At 43.2% G+C, this 17566-nt stretch overlaps 1 protein-coding gene across 4 annotated transcripts in view; it reads right to left on the bottom strand.

Annotated features, from left to right (window-relative positions):
- Nucleotides 1–17566, bottom strand: part of LOC145276869 (activating signal cointegrator 1-like) — a 158541-nt gene that overhangs the window by 109230 nt on the left and 31745 nt on the right. Inside the window, exon 2 of one of the 4 annotated variants that reach the window (XM_080128272.1) lies at nucleotides 15345–15398. The exons of 2 other annotated variants lie outside the window; for them this stretch is intronic. In XM_080128272.1, coding sequence (XP_079984398.1) covers nucleotides 15345–15398 — 54 coding nt within the window. Of the gene's footprint in view, nucleotides 1–15344; nucleotides 15402–17566 lie in introns of all 4 variants that reach the window. One more of the 4 variants, XM_080128271.1, reaches the window with a different exon arrangement.

The following is a 17566-nucleotide window of genomic DNA, read 5'->3' on the forward strand; positions in this document are numbered from 1 at the left end:
AAGAACACTTTGAATTTGTGGAACACATATGACGTCACATGTGTTACATGTCAAAATATTACTTAAAAATTTTCAATAATCAATGTATTTCAACATAATAAATAACATACTCATACAATGCTATAAAATAGATTTATTTATTGAAAAATTTCAGGTTGAAAATGATAAAGAACATCCTGATTTCTTCCAATATCTACCATTCCTACTGGAACTGGTGGACTCAGTTTTCCGATTACATTCTCGGGCCGGTATGCAGTTATATCAGCTTTATCTGGCCAGTACCATTTTCCTTTTCTGGAATACTTCATTACTGATACTTCTATATCAGTATCTACAACTGACAAAACTTCACCAGAAAATTTTTTACGATCATAGGAGACTAAGGCCCAATCACCAATATTCAGTTTTTCGCTTCTATCTACATCTTCGTCTATTGTATAATAGTTGATGCTGGATCCTTACTTAAATTTTTCTTAAACATTTCTAGAGTCGAACCATCACAACAACTAATAACATGCATCTTACTGATGCCTGAGGCATCTTTAACATTTTCCCAGGGATTTTTTTCTTTTATCATCTCTGAAATATTTTCTTCACTTATATGAAGAACAGTTACTTCCGTCATATCATCTTTTGCTACTTTGTAAAAATCAGCAGAATTTTGTACAATTGTAGCATTTTTAGTCGCATGCAAGCGACTCTATAAGTCACTCCGTCGGTCGGTTTGTCCGTAACACTTTTGTGCTTGGCCTTTTTGGTTAAGATCAAAGGTCTGTTGTTAATAAATGCTGTTCTTAGCTTTTTAAGCTTTTCTTGGCCAAAATTAATTTTCCCCCTGGGCGTGAGAGGCGTGGTCAAGAATGGAGTACCCTCTGCAGACTTACTGATTGGAAGCCTTGGACAGGCCTGCCACCTCCTCACCCTCGGGGACTTCAGGCCCGTGTATTACACTGAATAAGGTAGGTGAACATGGCTTTAAACTTGGCTACTTATAATGTGAGGGACCTCAGATGTCAAAGGAAGGCAGGGCACGTGCTGAGAGATCTGGTGTCCCTCAAGGTAGATATTGCCGCTATACAGGAGACCCACTTTATTTGTGACGGGGATTGTCAGGTGCTGGTGAACGATTACGATGTTCACTCAGCATATGGCAATACCTATAGTCCTGGAATCTCCTTGCTAGTAAATCGCACCCTATCAGCGTCGGTGAATGTTGTTCACGCAGACGAGGGCAGGCGGGCGATTGTCGATGTTGCCGTTAATAGCAGTGTGTTTTGGATAGTCGCAATCTATGCGCCTAATTCCGTTGTGGAGACGGCTTCCTTCTTTCAACGGGTGGAGGATTTTATAGATGATCTGGAGAAAGTAGTCTTAATGGGTGATTGGAATGCCATCCTTGATCCCAAGATAGATAAGGTCGGGGGGGACTAGCGGGTCGGTGTGGCATGACAGCACTGTCTGACCTGATGGCTTCGTGCAACCTGGTCGACAGATTTCACATAGATCACCTGGGGTGGGAGATGTGGACGTGGCATCCTAATGTGCCTTTCCATTCAAGCACTTACTTGGATCGGATGTTAGTCAGAAAAGGCGATGTGGACTTCATATCTTGCCCCACCTTCCACTTTTTAGGACACTCGGACCATAAATTTGTTATGGCCCGTTTGAACTTGAGCTCTAGGCCTAAACTGGCCGGATACTGGAAGTTCAACAGCACCTTGTTGGAGCTGGGAACTACCGGTTGAGGGTTACGGGCATTAGTGGGGGCGGTTACCGGGAGTAAGTGGTGGGTTAGTCTCAAAGCTAAGATTAGACGCTTCTCGGTCCAGTACAGCAAACACCTTGCGCTAGATAAGGCTAAGGCCAAGAAGCGTATAGAGAATAGGCTGACCCAGGCGGTGGACCCCCTAGAGATAGCGCTAGCTAAACAAGACCTCAACCGCTTGACTAGCGAGCGGTACAAGGGCCAGATAGTTAAGGCTAGGTTAATGAAAGTCTCAAATGAGGCTGTTAATATAGACGCTGTTGAGCGTAAGGCTACTCTAAGGTGCGGTTCGGACGGGTACATTCGAAAAGTAAATGACCTGGAAGGGAATGCCCTCATGTTGACGCGGGAGATTTGCGAGGGGTTTCGGAAGCATCTATCGAAGCCCTTTACCCAACTACCCAGACTCAGGATCGAAGAGTTTGGCAGGTATTTGGCCGACTCGCCCTGCCTCATGGCGGCTCGAGCGGCTAGCTGTGATGGTCTTGTCACGGAACAGATCATTACTGCGTTGAAGCAGGTCGGCTGCAACAGGTCCCCGGGGCTTGATGGTCTACCCTACAAATTCTAGTTGAGGCTGTCACCCATGTTGGTCCCTATTCTGAAGGATATGTTCAACCATTGGTTTGTTCAGGGTTCCATCCCTGGGTAGATGACCAAAGGAGTGATAACATTGCTGAGGAAAGGTCAATGGCATGGTGGGGAGGAAGACTTAGACGATTTCAGGCCCTTGTCGCTGCTAAACACAGAGTTATTTGGCCAAGGTTCTTGCAGGTTGTCATCAATGACTTAATCGAACCAAACCAGAGCTATGCTGTGAAGGGGGATTGATTCAGGACAATCTTCATCTGATACGCACGATCATAGAGGGGACAGAAGAAGACGACGAGGCCACACTGATCAGTTTGGATTAGTCCAAGGCTTTCGATAGGGTCGACCATCGGTTCCTGGGATCTGTGCTGGAGGTTGCCGGTTTTAATCCGGACTTCCACAAGTGGATCTTTGTACTGTATGACAGGCCGACGGGAGCGGTGCAGATCAATGGTAAGCTGTCGGAGTCATTCGCCGTCTCCCGGTCGATGCGACAGGGCTGTCCGCTGTCGCCTCTCTTGTACGTCCTGGCGTTGGAAACCCTCCTTCACAAGCTAAGGGACGAGGCGACTACACCAGTCCTGCGTGGGATAGCTCTTCATGGAGGCACACTAGCCAGGGTTTCCGCATTTGCCAATGACGTTTTCGCGTCTTGCCCCACGGACTTTCAAGCGGTCACTGAGGCGCTCGCTCGATACAAAGAAGTTACGGGGGCCGTCTTCAATTGCAGTAAGTCGGTGGGTCTGCAGTTGGGTGCCTGGACCGGAGTAAATTCGCTTCCGGGCATTTTCAATTGGACTGACGGCCCGGTCCGGTTCCTCGGTGTGTGGTTCGGACCGGGTCTCCAGCTGGAGAAAAACTGGTCGGAAGTGGAGACCAAGGTCAAATCCTCTATCAAGACTTGGATTCGAAGGAAATTGTCCTTGAAGGGCCAGGCGGAGGCGTGTGCTACATACGTCTTTCCGCTCATCCTGTACTTCCCCTCCCTGCAGAAAAACGAATCAGCTTACAGCAGCACCTCGACTCACACTTGTGGAATGAGGGTAAGCATTATGTTTGCAGAGAGGTCTGTGTTCGAAATCCGAGCGAGGAAAGTTTGGGACTGCCCAATCTCCTGCGTCACAAGCATGCAGAGAGGTTGGCCTTCCAGAACCGTTCACTGTAGAACGTGCTGGTGAACGATTACGTTCCATGGGTCACTGCGGTTGGAAGCTCGTTTTCCAATCTCTCAACTGACCCCTCGGTCTCCGCCAAGCTTCGACCGAGGGAGTAACAAATTCTACGCCCAATGCCGGTCCGCACTTAAAGCGTTGCCGGGGACCAGTGTCCTCAAATCAAACAGTCTAGAAACAGGCTTTATTGGGAGCTTGTGGGACGTAGCAAAAAGGAACCGCTAGTGAAGCGGATGTCGTTAGAAGAGATCCGCTCCCAGTGGAGTTGGGCACCGGGATGGGACTTTCTTACCAATTCGAAATTTTCCCTTACCTGGCGACTTGTCCCGAACGCACTGCTCCTCTTTGACGAACTCCACTTGCACAAAGAAGAGACCTTATTGCCTGCGCTGCGACGAAGGCAACGGTCGGTCATGCTTTTTTCCGCTGCAGCAGGTTTACGACCCTCCTAGGGTACATCAACGAGGTGATAGCTCGCATCGATGCCACGCGCCTGCTTGAACTCGACGAGTCATACTTTGGAGAACATTGATCTGCCACTGCCTAGGGAGAAAAGAATGGGTTTTCTGGTGATCCTAGCAGTAACGAGAATGGTCATATGGATCACATGCCTCAAGCGAGTCCGCGAAGGGATATCTGTTCCGGATCGGGATCTGATCGTCCACTTTAAATATCTGCTTAAAGTAAAGATCAGATGCGATTGGAGGAGGTTGCCTCGAGTGGTCTTTGACAGGAGGTGGGTGCATGACACTAGCTTGTGCATCCGACGAGGCGCCAAGTTTGAATTCGTGTTACCACCATAGGCATGGCACATGCGGTACTTGGTCCTACGGAACCCATCCCGCTAGGTTAGCAATAGAAAATTAAAGAAACTCTTGACTGGTGGTACAAATGAGATCAGGTCCCCCGATTGTTTGTTTTCGCACTAGAGAACCTTCCGAGACTACCCTACCATTACCCCCCCCCCTCTTGTTTTGTCCCCCCTGGTCAACCATTACTCGGAGGTCGCCTTCTACCCCCCCCCCGATTTTCTTGTTTTTGATGCTTTATTTATTTTTTCCCACCAATACCCGATAAGAATCCACCCCAATCCCCACTTGTTTGCAGTACCCCAGAAAACAGTAGGTGATCTAACTACTTAGATTAGCTCAGGGAGGGACCTTACTAACAACGCACTAGGCAATTTTATTTGATCATTTTTTTCTAGGTTGTTTTCCCCACTCCAACACATACTATTTGTTACCAAATTAAAGAACTTTTATTTTTCCAATGAATTGAACTTTTTCATACACACACACACTTATTTTAATTTAATAAAAAAAATTTTTTTTTTAAATAAAAAATGCACACACAGAAATTGTAAATATGTTTTTTTGCTTAAACGCTGGGTATTCACTAGTTAGCTTTAGATCCCACAGAGTGAATGAGGTATTGTGGTAAATGTTGCCAGTCAAGTCGCCAAAGACTCCAATTTTTACTTTAGTTACAAAAACCCTGCAACACTCCCCTCCGCAGATCTTATAGGGCCTTGTGCCTAAATTTGTTTTGTCTTTTGGAGATTTTACTTTTTAAAATTTTTTAATTTTATATTGAAATTTTTTTAATTGTAATTTTTTTTTTAAACGGAATAAATTAAATATGAAGATGAAAGTGTAGTATCTGTTCAGATATTGTGCAAGGCAGTGCCGTTCTGGCGACACATTCTCATGCCCGGAACACTCTGACAAGCTTTTTGTTTAAGTAGCGTTCTATCTGCACCCCCACTTTGTCTATCTCTGCTCTACCCCCGCGAGGGAAGGGGATCTGAGCTGATAATTTACCACCTTCCCCACGAGGGAGGGTCGGAAACACTATATCTCTTCCCTCCACTAACTTACCACTCCCTCTCTCAGTTCTATCTCCCTTCTTGCCGCCTTTTGGCGCCACTTCTTTTTGGCACCAAAGTCGGCTCCCCACTTTGGACGCCGTCTTCATGCCACTCTTTTCGGTGATTTTTAAAAGAGGGAACCAAAAGGGACACCCCCAGCCCGGGAGCCACCAATATGGATACCCACAGTCAGGGGCCCACCAATACAGATAACCCCAGCCAGGGGGCTACTGCTCCCCAAGAGGACGACTCCCCAACAGAAGGAGCAAAAGCAACAACTACGGATGGGGTGTACCGCCCGGAAATGACATCATTGGACGCTCCCCAGGAGGGGGAAAATTTACCAACAGCTCCCCCAGGGCGACTCCTCCCAAAGGAGAGCAAAACCAAAATCGGTCGTAGCATCTCACTCCGACCACAAAAAGGAGGTGCCAGGCCAAAAGGTCAATAAAGGGAACAGCGCTCCCCAGGAGGGCTGCTCCCCCAAAAGGGGAGCAGATCAAGAAAATGAGGGGGCATACCACCTGGACCTCACAAACGAGGAAGGGGCAGATGGCCTCAAAGTAAACAAGAAAGATCATGGTCCCCAAGAGGCAGACTCCTCAAAACGAGAAACTGCTCCCAAAAAAGACTAACCAAGGAGAGTCAGGCCCAAAAGACACTGCCTCCTAGGGATGAAGAAGGAAGACATGGCAGGGCTCCTCTACAAACTTAACATCCCGGTACTATACCTGTACCAGAGGAGCTTCGCCGTGTGGGACATTCTCCTACCCACCAAGGACGATGCGGAGAGACTCTTCCTCCAAGAAATAAAGCATGGGAGAGTCAAACTAATACCCAAATACCAGGGCAAGAGACTCTGGTGCAGGTATTTAATGTGCCAACCCAAATACCTGCGGAACTGCTAGGATGCTTCTTCAGCCAGTACAGTGAGGTGGAATAGGTGGTGACCCCAGTACGGTCAAAAACTGGGACTCACCTGGGCTGCTACACAATAGCAATGAGGCTGAAGAGGGAGGGTGTTCGGGCGATACCAGCGTTGCTGACATACAAGGACGCCAGCATGACAGTAGTGGTGGAGGGCCGTCGTCCGCACTGCTGGTTCTGCCAAAAGCAGGGCCACATGGCTAGGAGCTGCCCCCAAAGGGTAACCCCTAATAAAACAACTCAAGGCGGTCACAACCCCTGAGACAGCGCCCGCACCAAAACAGGCGGCAACAACCCCTGCAACCACGGCACCAACCCCAGCTCCAAGGAAAACCCAAACACCCCAGGATGTCAAGGGGGAGGAATGGAGCACGGTAGTGAGACAAAAACGGAAGCACATAATCCCTTCCGCCACCGTCCCACCACCAGCCCAAAAATCGAGACAGCAGCGTCTGCAAATGCAGCAACAACAACAGCCACTGCAGCCGATGCCGCAGAAACAGCTGCAGCAACAACAACTACCGCAGCAGCAAGAACAGCAAGTGCAGCAGAAGTAGCAAAAACAGCCGCAGCAGCAACTAGAGAAGCAGACACAACTAACGGTCCCCACACCAATCGAGACGGAGATTAAGCAGAGAAAAGACTGCTCCTCTGAGGATGAATCCACAAGTGAGGGAGAAGAACTCGACCTCACCTCTCCCCGGTTCATTCGAAAGAATAAAAAAGAAAAGGTGGCCCCGCCACTCCCTGTGAACATACACCACCCCTAACAACAAAATCCACTTCCACCCCCAAACCAGACACCGTACCAACAACAAACATGACACCAACACCAGACACCGCACCAGCAACCACACAAACACCCGTCCCCACACCAATGCAAACTGAGCCACCACCCCAAAAAGAAAAAGAAAAGAATGAACCGAGGGAAGGGAAAGACTCCTCTGCCTTTTGCAGTCCAACCAAATTAAAAGCCCTTGCCCCCGAGGAACGATGTTATGTAGACCCTTTATCTGTGGCAATAGGCATTTCCCATCGGCAGAGGAAAAACTTAAAACCTCTGCTCGATTACAAACAGATAGAGGAGAAAGATGTAAATATCCCCTCAAATTTCCCGGATGCCCGTCTCCTAATAACTTTTGTCAGAACTCCAGAGGCCTGCAAGACCAACTTGTGGACAAGGCTGCAGGCCGCTGAAGGGGCGTTTCCGGGAATCGAATTGGTTAAGAAAAATTACACTTCTCTTGATGAACTGTCGAAACAATGCAAGGGAAGGGTCCCAGTGTTGGTCCATCCGTCACTCTACAGGTCCACGAAAATTATCCTTTGGACGTCAGTGGCATTGCGAGAGAAGGTCAGGATATGAAAAACCTGATCACCTTGAGCATGGCACATAACGTCGGTGTCCTCTCCCCAGCTGACTTCGGAGCTGAGTGTCACACACCCTAAGGTAGGTACCATAGCTTGGAATTTGGCTAGTTTGAATGCGAAGGGCTGGAGATCATCGGGCCGGGCGGCTCGCCTCCGGCACGACCTCTTGTCCCTGGAAGTAGATGTGGCTGCGATTCAGGAGACGCATTTCATTTCCTCTGTGGACTGTCAGGTGCTGGCCCGAGATTTTGAGGTTTTCTCAGCATATGGCAACCCACGGGGGAAGGGAGTTTCCGTGCTGGTTAAACGTACCCTGTCGGTGACGGTCGACGTTGTTCATAGGGATGCAGTGGGCAGGCTGGTTGTGGCCGATGTTGCCGTAAAAGATACTGTGTTTTGGATGATCGCAGTTCATGCGCCCAGCACCGCTCATGAAAGGGTCTCATTCTCCAGTCAGATTGACGCGTTTGTAGATTGTCAGAAGTAGGTAGTGCTAATGGGAAATTGGAACGCCATCTTAGACCCCGAGATAGATAAGGTAGGAGTCGATGCTAGAGGATCGGAGAGGTACGAGTCCAGCCTGGCTGATCTGATGGCTAGATGTGGTCTGGTCGATATGTTTCGGGTCCAGCATCCGGGGCGGGAGATGTGGACGTAGACTAATAGCGTTTCCTCCTATCCAAACACTTACTTGAACAGGATGTTAGTTATGGCCCGGCTGAAGCTAAGAAATAGGCCTAAGTTAGTGGCTCACTGGAAGTTAAACCTTCTGGAGATACAAGACTTCCAAGAGAAGCTAATAGAATTAATTCAAAAAGCATTAGTGTGGGCAGTTACCGAGAGTAAGTGGTGGATAGGTCTAAAAGCCAAAATTAGAACCTTCTCTGTCAAGTATGCCCAGCGCCTCGCACTAGATAAGGCCAAAACAAAGCTAGAGCAGAAACTAGCCCGGGCTACGAGGAAGGGTGACAGGGTTAGTCAGGAACTAGCTAGGCAGGATCTTCTGCGTGAGAATAGCGAGCGTTATGAAGGTCAAGTAGTCAGAGCTAGGCTTAGAAAGACAGGCAATGAAGCAGTTTACTCCAACACTGATGCGCGTCGTGAAATTTCTAGGTGTGGATCGGACAAGTACATTGCAAAGGTAAGAAATCCGGATGGACGCACTCTGGAATCGACTCGGGAGATCTGCGAGGGGTTTCGAGAACATTTCGAGGAGAGTTTTACACAGCAGCCCAATCTTCCGGACCTTGAGTTTAACAACTATTTGGCTGACTATCCCCGCCTCAAGCGGCTAGTTGGGAGGGCCGTGTGACAGAGCGGGCGGTTTTTACTGCGCTGAAGCAGGTCAGTTGTGACAGATCGCCGGGACTCGATGGTCTGTCATACGAACTCTATTCGAGGCTGTCGCCCATGTTTCTGCCTCTTCTGACGGATGTGTTCAACCATTGGTTTGCTCAGGGATCCATCCCGGGGCAAGTCACCAAGGGAGTGATCACATTGCTGAGGAAACATGACAGGCATGGTGGAGAAGAGTTAGACGATTACAGGCCCATGACTCTGCTAAACACAGAGTTGAAGATTTTGGCCAAGGTCCTGTCGAATCGGCTGCAGGTTGTTATCGGCGAGTTGGTTGAGCCGGAACAGAACTACGCTGTGAAGCGGAGATCGATTCAGAACAACTTGCACCTGATACGCACAGTCTTAGAGGGAGGGATAGAGGACGACATGGAAGCCGCGTTGATCAACTTAGATCTGTCCAAAGCTTTCGATAGGGTCGACCATCATTTCTTGGCATCTGTCTTAGAGGCCACCGGTTTTAACCGGACTTCTGCAAGTGGATCTCCGTGATGTATCGACAGCCCACAGCATCGTGCAAGTCAACGGAAAGCGCTCAAAACCCTTTGTTATCTCTCAGTTGGTTTGTCAGGGTTGTCCACTGTCGCCCCTGCTCTATGTCCTGGTTTTGGAGCACCTGCTCCGCAAGCTGAGACATGGGGAGGAAAATTCGGCCCTGCACGGAATTGCAATACCCGGTGGCTCAGCTTCCAAGGCATCTGCGTTCGCCGATGATGTCACGATGTTTGTGTCGAGCTTCAGAGACATCGAGATCGGAGGCGCTCGCTCGGTACGAAAGAATTACAGGGACCAAGATAAACCAAGAGGTTGGGTGCCTAGAGTGGCAACGCCAACCTCCTGGCGTCCTTCAGCTGTTCGGATCCTCGGTGTGTGGTTTGACAAAAATTGGTTGGAGAAACGGTCAAAGGTGGAGGCTGCAGTCAATTCGTGGCTTCCTAGGAAATTTTTCTCAAAGGGTAGAGCTGAGGCGTGCGCCACTTACGTCTTTCCTCTCATCCTTTACCGACTGGCCGTACTTCCCCTGCCTGCACAACACCTAACAGCTCTCGTCAAACTCTTGTCCTCGCTTCTTTGGGACAGAGGAAGACACTGGGTGAGCAGACAGGTCTGTATTCAACGTCCGTGTGAGGGAGGCTCGAGAATGCCGGACTTGAAGTGTCAGCGAGACACTGAGAGGCTGGCCTTCCTAAGCCACTATATACAAGATGACCAACCGTGGCACCCCGTGGCTACTGTTGCCTTCTCCGACCTCGTTCTCGACCCTTCTATAGAGAGCCGTCACAGGCCATGGGGAGAATCTGCCTACATGAAAGAGTGCTGAGCCACGCTAAAACGACTACGAAGGTCCAGCGACCTTGTGACTGCTACCCGTAGGGAACTCCACAGGGATCTAGTGAAGGGGGCCGCCGATGACCCGCTATGCGCGCGTTTGGGTTGGCAGCAGAGTGAGATCTGTGGAGTTGGGTACCAGGTTCAAGTCATCTGAACAATTCGGAGTTCTCTCTGACCTGGCGATTGGCCTGAAATGCACTTCCACTCAACAACATACAATGCAGTTCCGGGTTTTTGGAGTCGCCTGATTGTCCCCGTTGTGGGACAACGGCCGTAGAAACGACTGATCACGCTTTCTTCGATTGCCGTGAACCCCGCCGGTACTGGTTGTATGTCAATGTGACGGCTCGCATCGATCCTGAGCATCCTCGCCCAATTACCGTATCCAATCTTGTGGACAACATGAGGCTGCCATGGGACCGGGAAAGACAAATGGTCTACGTTACAATCCTGGCCGTGGCGAGAATGGTGATTTGGACATCGCGTCTGCAAGGTTGCAGGGGGGGGGGTCTTTTTCTGATCAGGATCTGATCGCTTTCTTTAAACACCAACTACAAGTGAAGATCACATGTGATAGAAGAAGGCTGCATCACACAGCATTTGACAGAAGGATACATGTAGCAAGTCTGCGTGTACGAAGAGGACGCGCAGTTCCATAAGGTAAAATTACCAAGTAGACTCTCAGCTAGCTGAGTGTATGTTCCATCCCTCCCCAATTAGGAAGCCTCCAAGATCCCCACTCCCTCCTACTTGCAATTTTTGTTTTCACCCCTCCTCTAAATTTCACCCATCTTGGAGAGAAAGAAATACAAACTAACCCCTTTCCTTACCCACAAAATTTTCTTTTCTCCATTCACCCACATCTAGAGGCATCCTCATTTAGAGACTGACCCGCAGAAGCGAGGTTCCTTTTACAAACCTAGTGGAACGGGAAGTCTATCAACTAGATGGGTTGGGAGGGTCCTACTAATCACCTTTTGTTTTTTCTTCCCCCACCCTCGACAGAAATGAATTATTGTGCCATTTTTATTGTCATCTTTTGTTTTTACAATCAATAAAAAATGTTTTAAAAATTGGGAGTTAAGTAGAACATCCCCCAGTATGAAAGGGTGAATGCGGTATTATGGTGAAAGATACTAGCTGGGAGAAACTTTATTTTTGTTAGTTCTGGAGTGACAAGGATGACCAACGACCCACACAATCACTCTAGTTGGCCATGTGCCTAAGTTTTTTGTTCATTGTTGATTTTCACTGTACTTTTAACATGAATAAAGGATTTAATATCTCAAAGTGTAGTATCTGTTCTTACTACATGCTGTACTTATGTTTGTAACTTTGTGATATAAAGTGGGGGATCACTTTTCTGTATTAATGTAAAATGATCACCCACTTTACAACCAGTCAGTCTCAAAGCCATTCAAGTCATTCTCCAGATCATTCAAGTTGTTTTTGAAAGATTCCAATTATTTTTTAAGCATTCAAGTCATTCTTAAGGTCATTCAATTCATCCTTAAAGTCATTCTAAGTCATTTACTTTTTATTTATTTAAGTCATTTCAGCCCATTTTTTGGTCATTTTAGTTTATCTTTAAGAATTTGATGTCAATCCTACATTCACTCATTACACGAGAGCACATGACTAATGGCTATCAGCCTTGTTACCTTGACTCATGACTCTTTCTCACTAGAGATTTGGCAGAGCCACCAATACTATCAACCACACCTTTTCCATGTGATGTAGCAAAATATTTCCAGGAAACTTTGCATTTGAATTTTTTTGATAATATACCAGTTTGCCAATGTATCTATTTTTGAATTCTGATGATGGCCCATCTGAGTAAATTATGAGCATGTCCCCTTTTTCAAATTGAATGTAGTCTGTCTAAGCATTAATAAAGGTAAAGACAGAATTTTTTCCTTTGTCTGGGAATGGTTGGCAAATTTGGTTCTTGCTATACAAAGCAGCAGTAAACAATGGATTTCCAAGACCACAAAGCACTTTGGACCTCATTTTGATATTCACAGCTGTAGGCCACTGCAAAGTCACACTGGAAAACGTGGCAATTCCTCCTCGTTTTGTCTTCCACAAATCTGTTTTATTCTCACATGTTCTTTGAAAAAAGCAAAGTTGCTGAAAAGATCTTTTCATTCACCTCCACACCCTTGTTTTTGGTCCATTTGTAGATGTCCAGTTTCAGTTTTTATCCATTCTTTCGAAAAAAAACTGTCAGCATCGCTTTTCTCGATTGTGAACTTGTCCTCAAATTGACAATTAACACAAATACCTCTCCAACAAGGAGAAGTCAAATCACGAATGCTAGACCAAAAGTGTTTGTCATAGATAATTCCAAGACTTAATTTTTAGAATAAAATTTTCATGAATTTCACATTTGCACATGTCTGGATGCTGATCTTTAAGCAACAACACATCCGCTGGCCTCAGAGATGCAAATTTACTGAATCCTACAGTCATGTCAGGGTAGGACCGTTTAAACAGCTCATAAGCCTCCTTTTAAACACATGACTAAATATTTTCTGCGTTTTGATTTAATCCCATTTTCTCAGACCGTCATTTCATCATGCATTCCAGGCATGGTATATATAATATCCCTGTTTAGATAAAAGTCTATCAATTTTTTATTTTCTTCTGTAAATCTTTGGTTTATCCTTTGTCCACGGTTATGTGACTTCTGGACTCATTTCCAGTCCTACCTGCTTGGCTAAGCCAGTAACAACGCCTCTTTGTTTTGTTGGTGACTTAGGCAAGTTTTTATCTACTTTTCAGATTGCTTTTCCCAATAATTGAGGCGTCTTGAACCCATTGCCCGATTTGATAGGGAGTGACTCAATGCTTTCTTGCTGTCTTAGCTTTAATCGTGAGAGATGGACATGTTTGGCAACTTTTTTACAATGTTCTTTTATTTGATCTGTATTCATTTCTTCTCGCTGACTTTTTCGAAGGCTGAAATTCTGGCATTTTCTTGTTCTTGAAAAGATGTATCCATTTCTTTCCTTCGTTTTCTTAGAGCTTTCATTCTTTCAGCAGAGGTTTTTTTTCACGCTTGAGGTTTCCATCTGAAAACTGAATTAACAGTTTTTGGATATGAAAAAAGTAGTTATAAAACCGAAGACTTTTTTTTTTTTTTTTTTTAACTTAAAAAGCTACAAACTTAATATATGGGGAAAAAATTAATATACAAGAAATAAATGTTAACGTAGCCAATAAAAGTTAATTTTACACCTACCTGGCTCATTTGTTTGTGCTTTCAAGTAGTTTTTATTGCTCTTTATTTAATCTTAAAAATTTAGTTTTCTGAGCGGATTTAAAAAAATAAATAAATTAAAAAAATAATGGCGGCATCGCTCTCTTTGGAAGAACCAGGTCTTGTTTTCACTTCAAGGTTTACAAGTTCTTGTTTTTTTTTTTTTTTTTTTTTTTTTTTTTACCTGCGCACTTCAGAAAAAAAAAAAAAAGTGGATTTTTCCTGGGGCGTGGTGGGGCGTAACTTTCCAAACAAAAGTGCTTATGTACGTAATCATATTTTCATGTTAAATTCGAGTTTATGATACGTTTTATTCAATTGTTAGGTGAAAGTACAGAATAGTTACAAAATTCCCTCCACATGACTGGAGGGGAGCGTAACTATTAATTTTTTTTTTTTTTTTTTTTAAATCTGCTAAGAAAAACTGAATTTTTAAGATTAAATAAAGAGCAATAAAAACTACTTGAAAACACAAACAAATTAGCCAGGTAGGTATAAAATTAACTTTTATTGGCTACGGTAATATTTATTTCTTGTGGATATATATATATATATATATATATATATATATATATATTCCCATATATTAGTTTCTTGGTTTCTCTGATAAATACCCAAAATTTTGATAGGAATCTAATGATTCATAAAAATGATAAACAATTTATTTTATTAGTAAATATTTTAATAATCTTTAATTGTAACAAATTCTATTTTTGTAAATATGCAAATTAATTTTGGTAAAATTTTACTTTAACTCACGTTCGTATAAAAAAAAAAATTTTTGTAGAGTTTGATGTCTTTAAAAAGAATATGAAAACCGTTTCCGTCGCAAATTTACCGTTTGCATGGTATTAAACCCTGAACCCAGCGACTACACGCGAGCGCGTATTAGTATAAACGAATTTACTTTAGTTCCACTTCCACAATTTTCTAAAAAATGAGGTCTTTTATGAGTTTTCGCCTATGCTGAAAACGAAAATCCCATTTAAATTTTGCAGAGATAAGTAGTTTGAGATATTTATACCCATATTATGCATGTAATTCAAATTCACTGGCGGCCAATAAATACGTTATTTCTGACATAAATTAATTTGAACTTTAAAGGAAATAGCATTGGAAAATTAGTGAAAAACAGTTTCACCTACTCATTTGTGACCTATTTGCATTCAGAAATTATTTAATAAAAATAAGCCTTTAAATTACAGTAGATATCGGATCTAAGTGAAAATCATTTTAGCTTCGTTAGAATGGTGCTCTGCAGTCTGCACTTATTTTATTGTTTCTCCGCGCATGAAAAAAAATGAAGTAAATTTATTTAAGTTAAAGAAAAATTAAAGATGCTTTAACGATGCCCCGCCCCGCTGTTTTATTTACTTATTGTTTAATTATTATTATTATTTTTTTTTTTTTTTTTTTACTTACATAATTTTTCTTTAACTTAAATAAATTTAGTTAATTTTCTTTCATTTTCTTCGTGCGTGTGTTTATTATGGAAATAAAAATTACCATTAAAATAAACATGCACATGAAAAAAGTTGTGTATCACTTGTCCTCGAAGAAAAATGAAATATTTATTTTATTAAATAAAATAAACCAGAAAAATGAAAGAAAATGAAAAAAAATGTCTTTAAATCAAAGAAAAATTATTTAAGTAAAATAAAATGGTGAAAGTGCACTGGGGGGGACCACTCGAATATTTACCTTTCAGAAGTCATTTTTTTAATATCCAATCGTTTACAGCTCCAGTGGGGTCTGCTGCTTAAAAAAAAAAAAAAAAAACATTTAATAGTGTCACGGACTAGAATGATGAGCAAAACTGACACATCCATTAGCCTGTGGTTACGAGTATAGTAATGTCTGCCCACCATTTTTTTTTTTTTTGCCTGTCTGGTGAAGTGGATGCGAATGCGCAGAAATTGTCAGTGATTGTAGCAGATGATTTCTTTTTCTTCAGTTTCAGCATTTACTGCAAACAAAAACACCACGCGAAATTAAATACTAAAAAATTTTCTTAACTTTTTTTTGCACAGAAAAGAGTGTTTTTTTTTCCATACATTTATCTCTTTATACAGTTCTTTATACATTCATTTCTTTCCATTATTTTTTTTTTTTTTTTTTTTTTTTTTTTTTTTAATTTATTTCTGTAAAAAGTCTTTTAGTGTCAAAAAAAGATGAATACCAATACTGTGGATTCCTGCTACGGTTGTAGCAACAAATATTTCGACACAGTAAAGGCATTTCACAAAGACACGAGCAGGCAATTTCTGCGAAAACATTGTGTTTTACCAACAAGCGTTACTTGTTCGCAATGCAAAAATGAGTGTTGGTTTCGAGAAGGTAAATGAATCTGGAGGTGCATGCACTACACAAAAGTGGAGGGAAAAAAAAAAAAAAAAAAAAAAAAATATTGCGATTTCGCTGTCGCCGAAACAGGAACATTCATTGCTCGGATGCCAGCGTGGAAAGTAATAATGTTCGTCAATCATTTTTTAAGCACTATGTGGAATCATCGGACAGTATGCGAAAATCTGGACATTTCGCACCACTCCTCAGTTGATTGGCGGTCCTTCTGTTCCGAGGTCTGTGAGGACTGGCTTAATAACCAGGAACCCATTGGAGACGACGGGATAGCTGTTGAAATCAACGAAACCGTTATCATGCGCCGAAAGTATAATAGAGGAAGGATGGCTAGTCAGATATGGTGGAATTGAAAGAATTTAAAAAAAAAAAAAAAAGTTTTGTCGCATTGACGGGCCTAGATGAAAAACAGGACGCCAAAACTGATTCCGTTGGTGTACAAGTTTATCCTTCCGGGCTCAATAATTTTCAGTGATTGTTGGAACCGGCATTTTCCACACTACACCATAAACCACTCAGAAAATTTTGTGGACCCTCAGGATCCCAGTATCTACACACAAAATGTAGAATGAATGTGGCTAGACATAAAACAGTGGATTCAGCGGCCTGGTATTCATGCAGCAATACCTAGCACGTATTTATTTATTTATAAAGGAGCGAGACAGACAAGACAAAACTTTTGCATAATTTTTTTTTTACAGACTGCTGCATTGTACAGACATAAGTCAGAACTTAGAGATTTCTTGTTAAAAAAAAAAAAATTAACCTCAACTTTTTCTTCCTTGTTAAGAAAAACATTTTCTTTCTGTAAAATAAAAAAAAGGGGGGGAGGGGGGATATTAACCCAAATTCTTTCTTGGAAAAAAAAAAAAAAAATGTTCGCTTGTCTTTCTTTTTAGTCGGGGAGGGGTCATGCGTAGTGTGTTACCGGCTGTCTTGATAGCAAGAAACACGGTGGCCATTAAACTATTACCCGAAAGCATTGTTTTTTTCGTGTTATTATTGTACATAATTCTAGTCCGCGACACTTAAATTTTTTTTTTTAAAGCAGCAGACCCGACTGGAGCTGTAAACAGTTGGATATTAAAAAAACGACTTAATGGTTCAGGTGGTCCCCCAGTGCACTTTCACCAATAAAATGAAATAATGAGTAAATAAAAAAAGCCCGCGGCGTCATTAAAGCGTCTTTATACAAAACATGTGTTTGTGCCGGTCCAGTCATGGTGTCTTACCTTTTTTTTTCTTTTAGCTTAGACAATTAAAATGAAAATATTGAAAAGTTGAGAAAATAATTTTCTTTATCAACCGTATGGAAAACAAAGCTAGACATGTTCAATTTTTTTTACACTAAACACTGGGTTCAGACAGTAAAAAAAAAAAAACTACCTGAGAGATATATATATAGCATTGCAAGTTGATTTTTTTTCTTTTTAGATAATTATTTTATCAACTTGCATGAAAAGAGCTACGTAAAAGATGCTTAAGACCATTTGAATTATGCAAATACCATCAGTAGTTCAAAATTATGAGAATTTTAAGTGCGAAGATTTAGGCTTTTCTGTGAA

Source organism: Euprymna scolopes, chromosome 5 (genome assembly GCF_053919585.1).
Source record: "Euprymna scolopes isolate OS-2025 chromosome 5, ASM5391958v1, whole genome shotgun sequence".
Lineage (NCBI taxonomy): Eukaryota > Metazoa > Mollusca > Cephalopoda > Sepiida > Sepiolidae > Euprymna > Euprymna scolopes.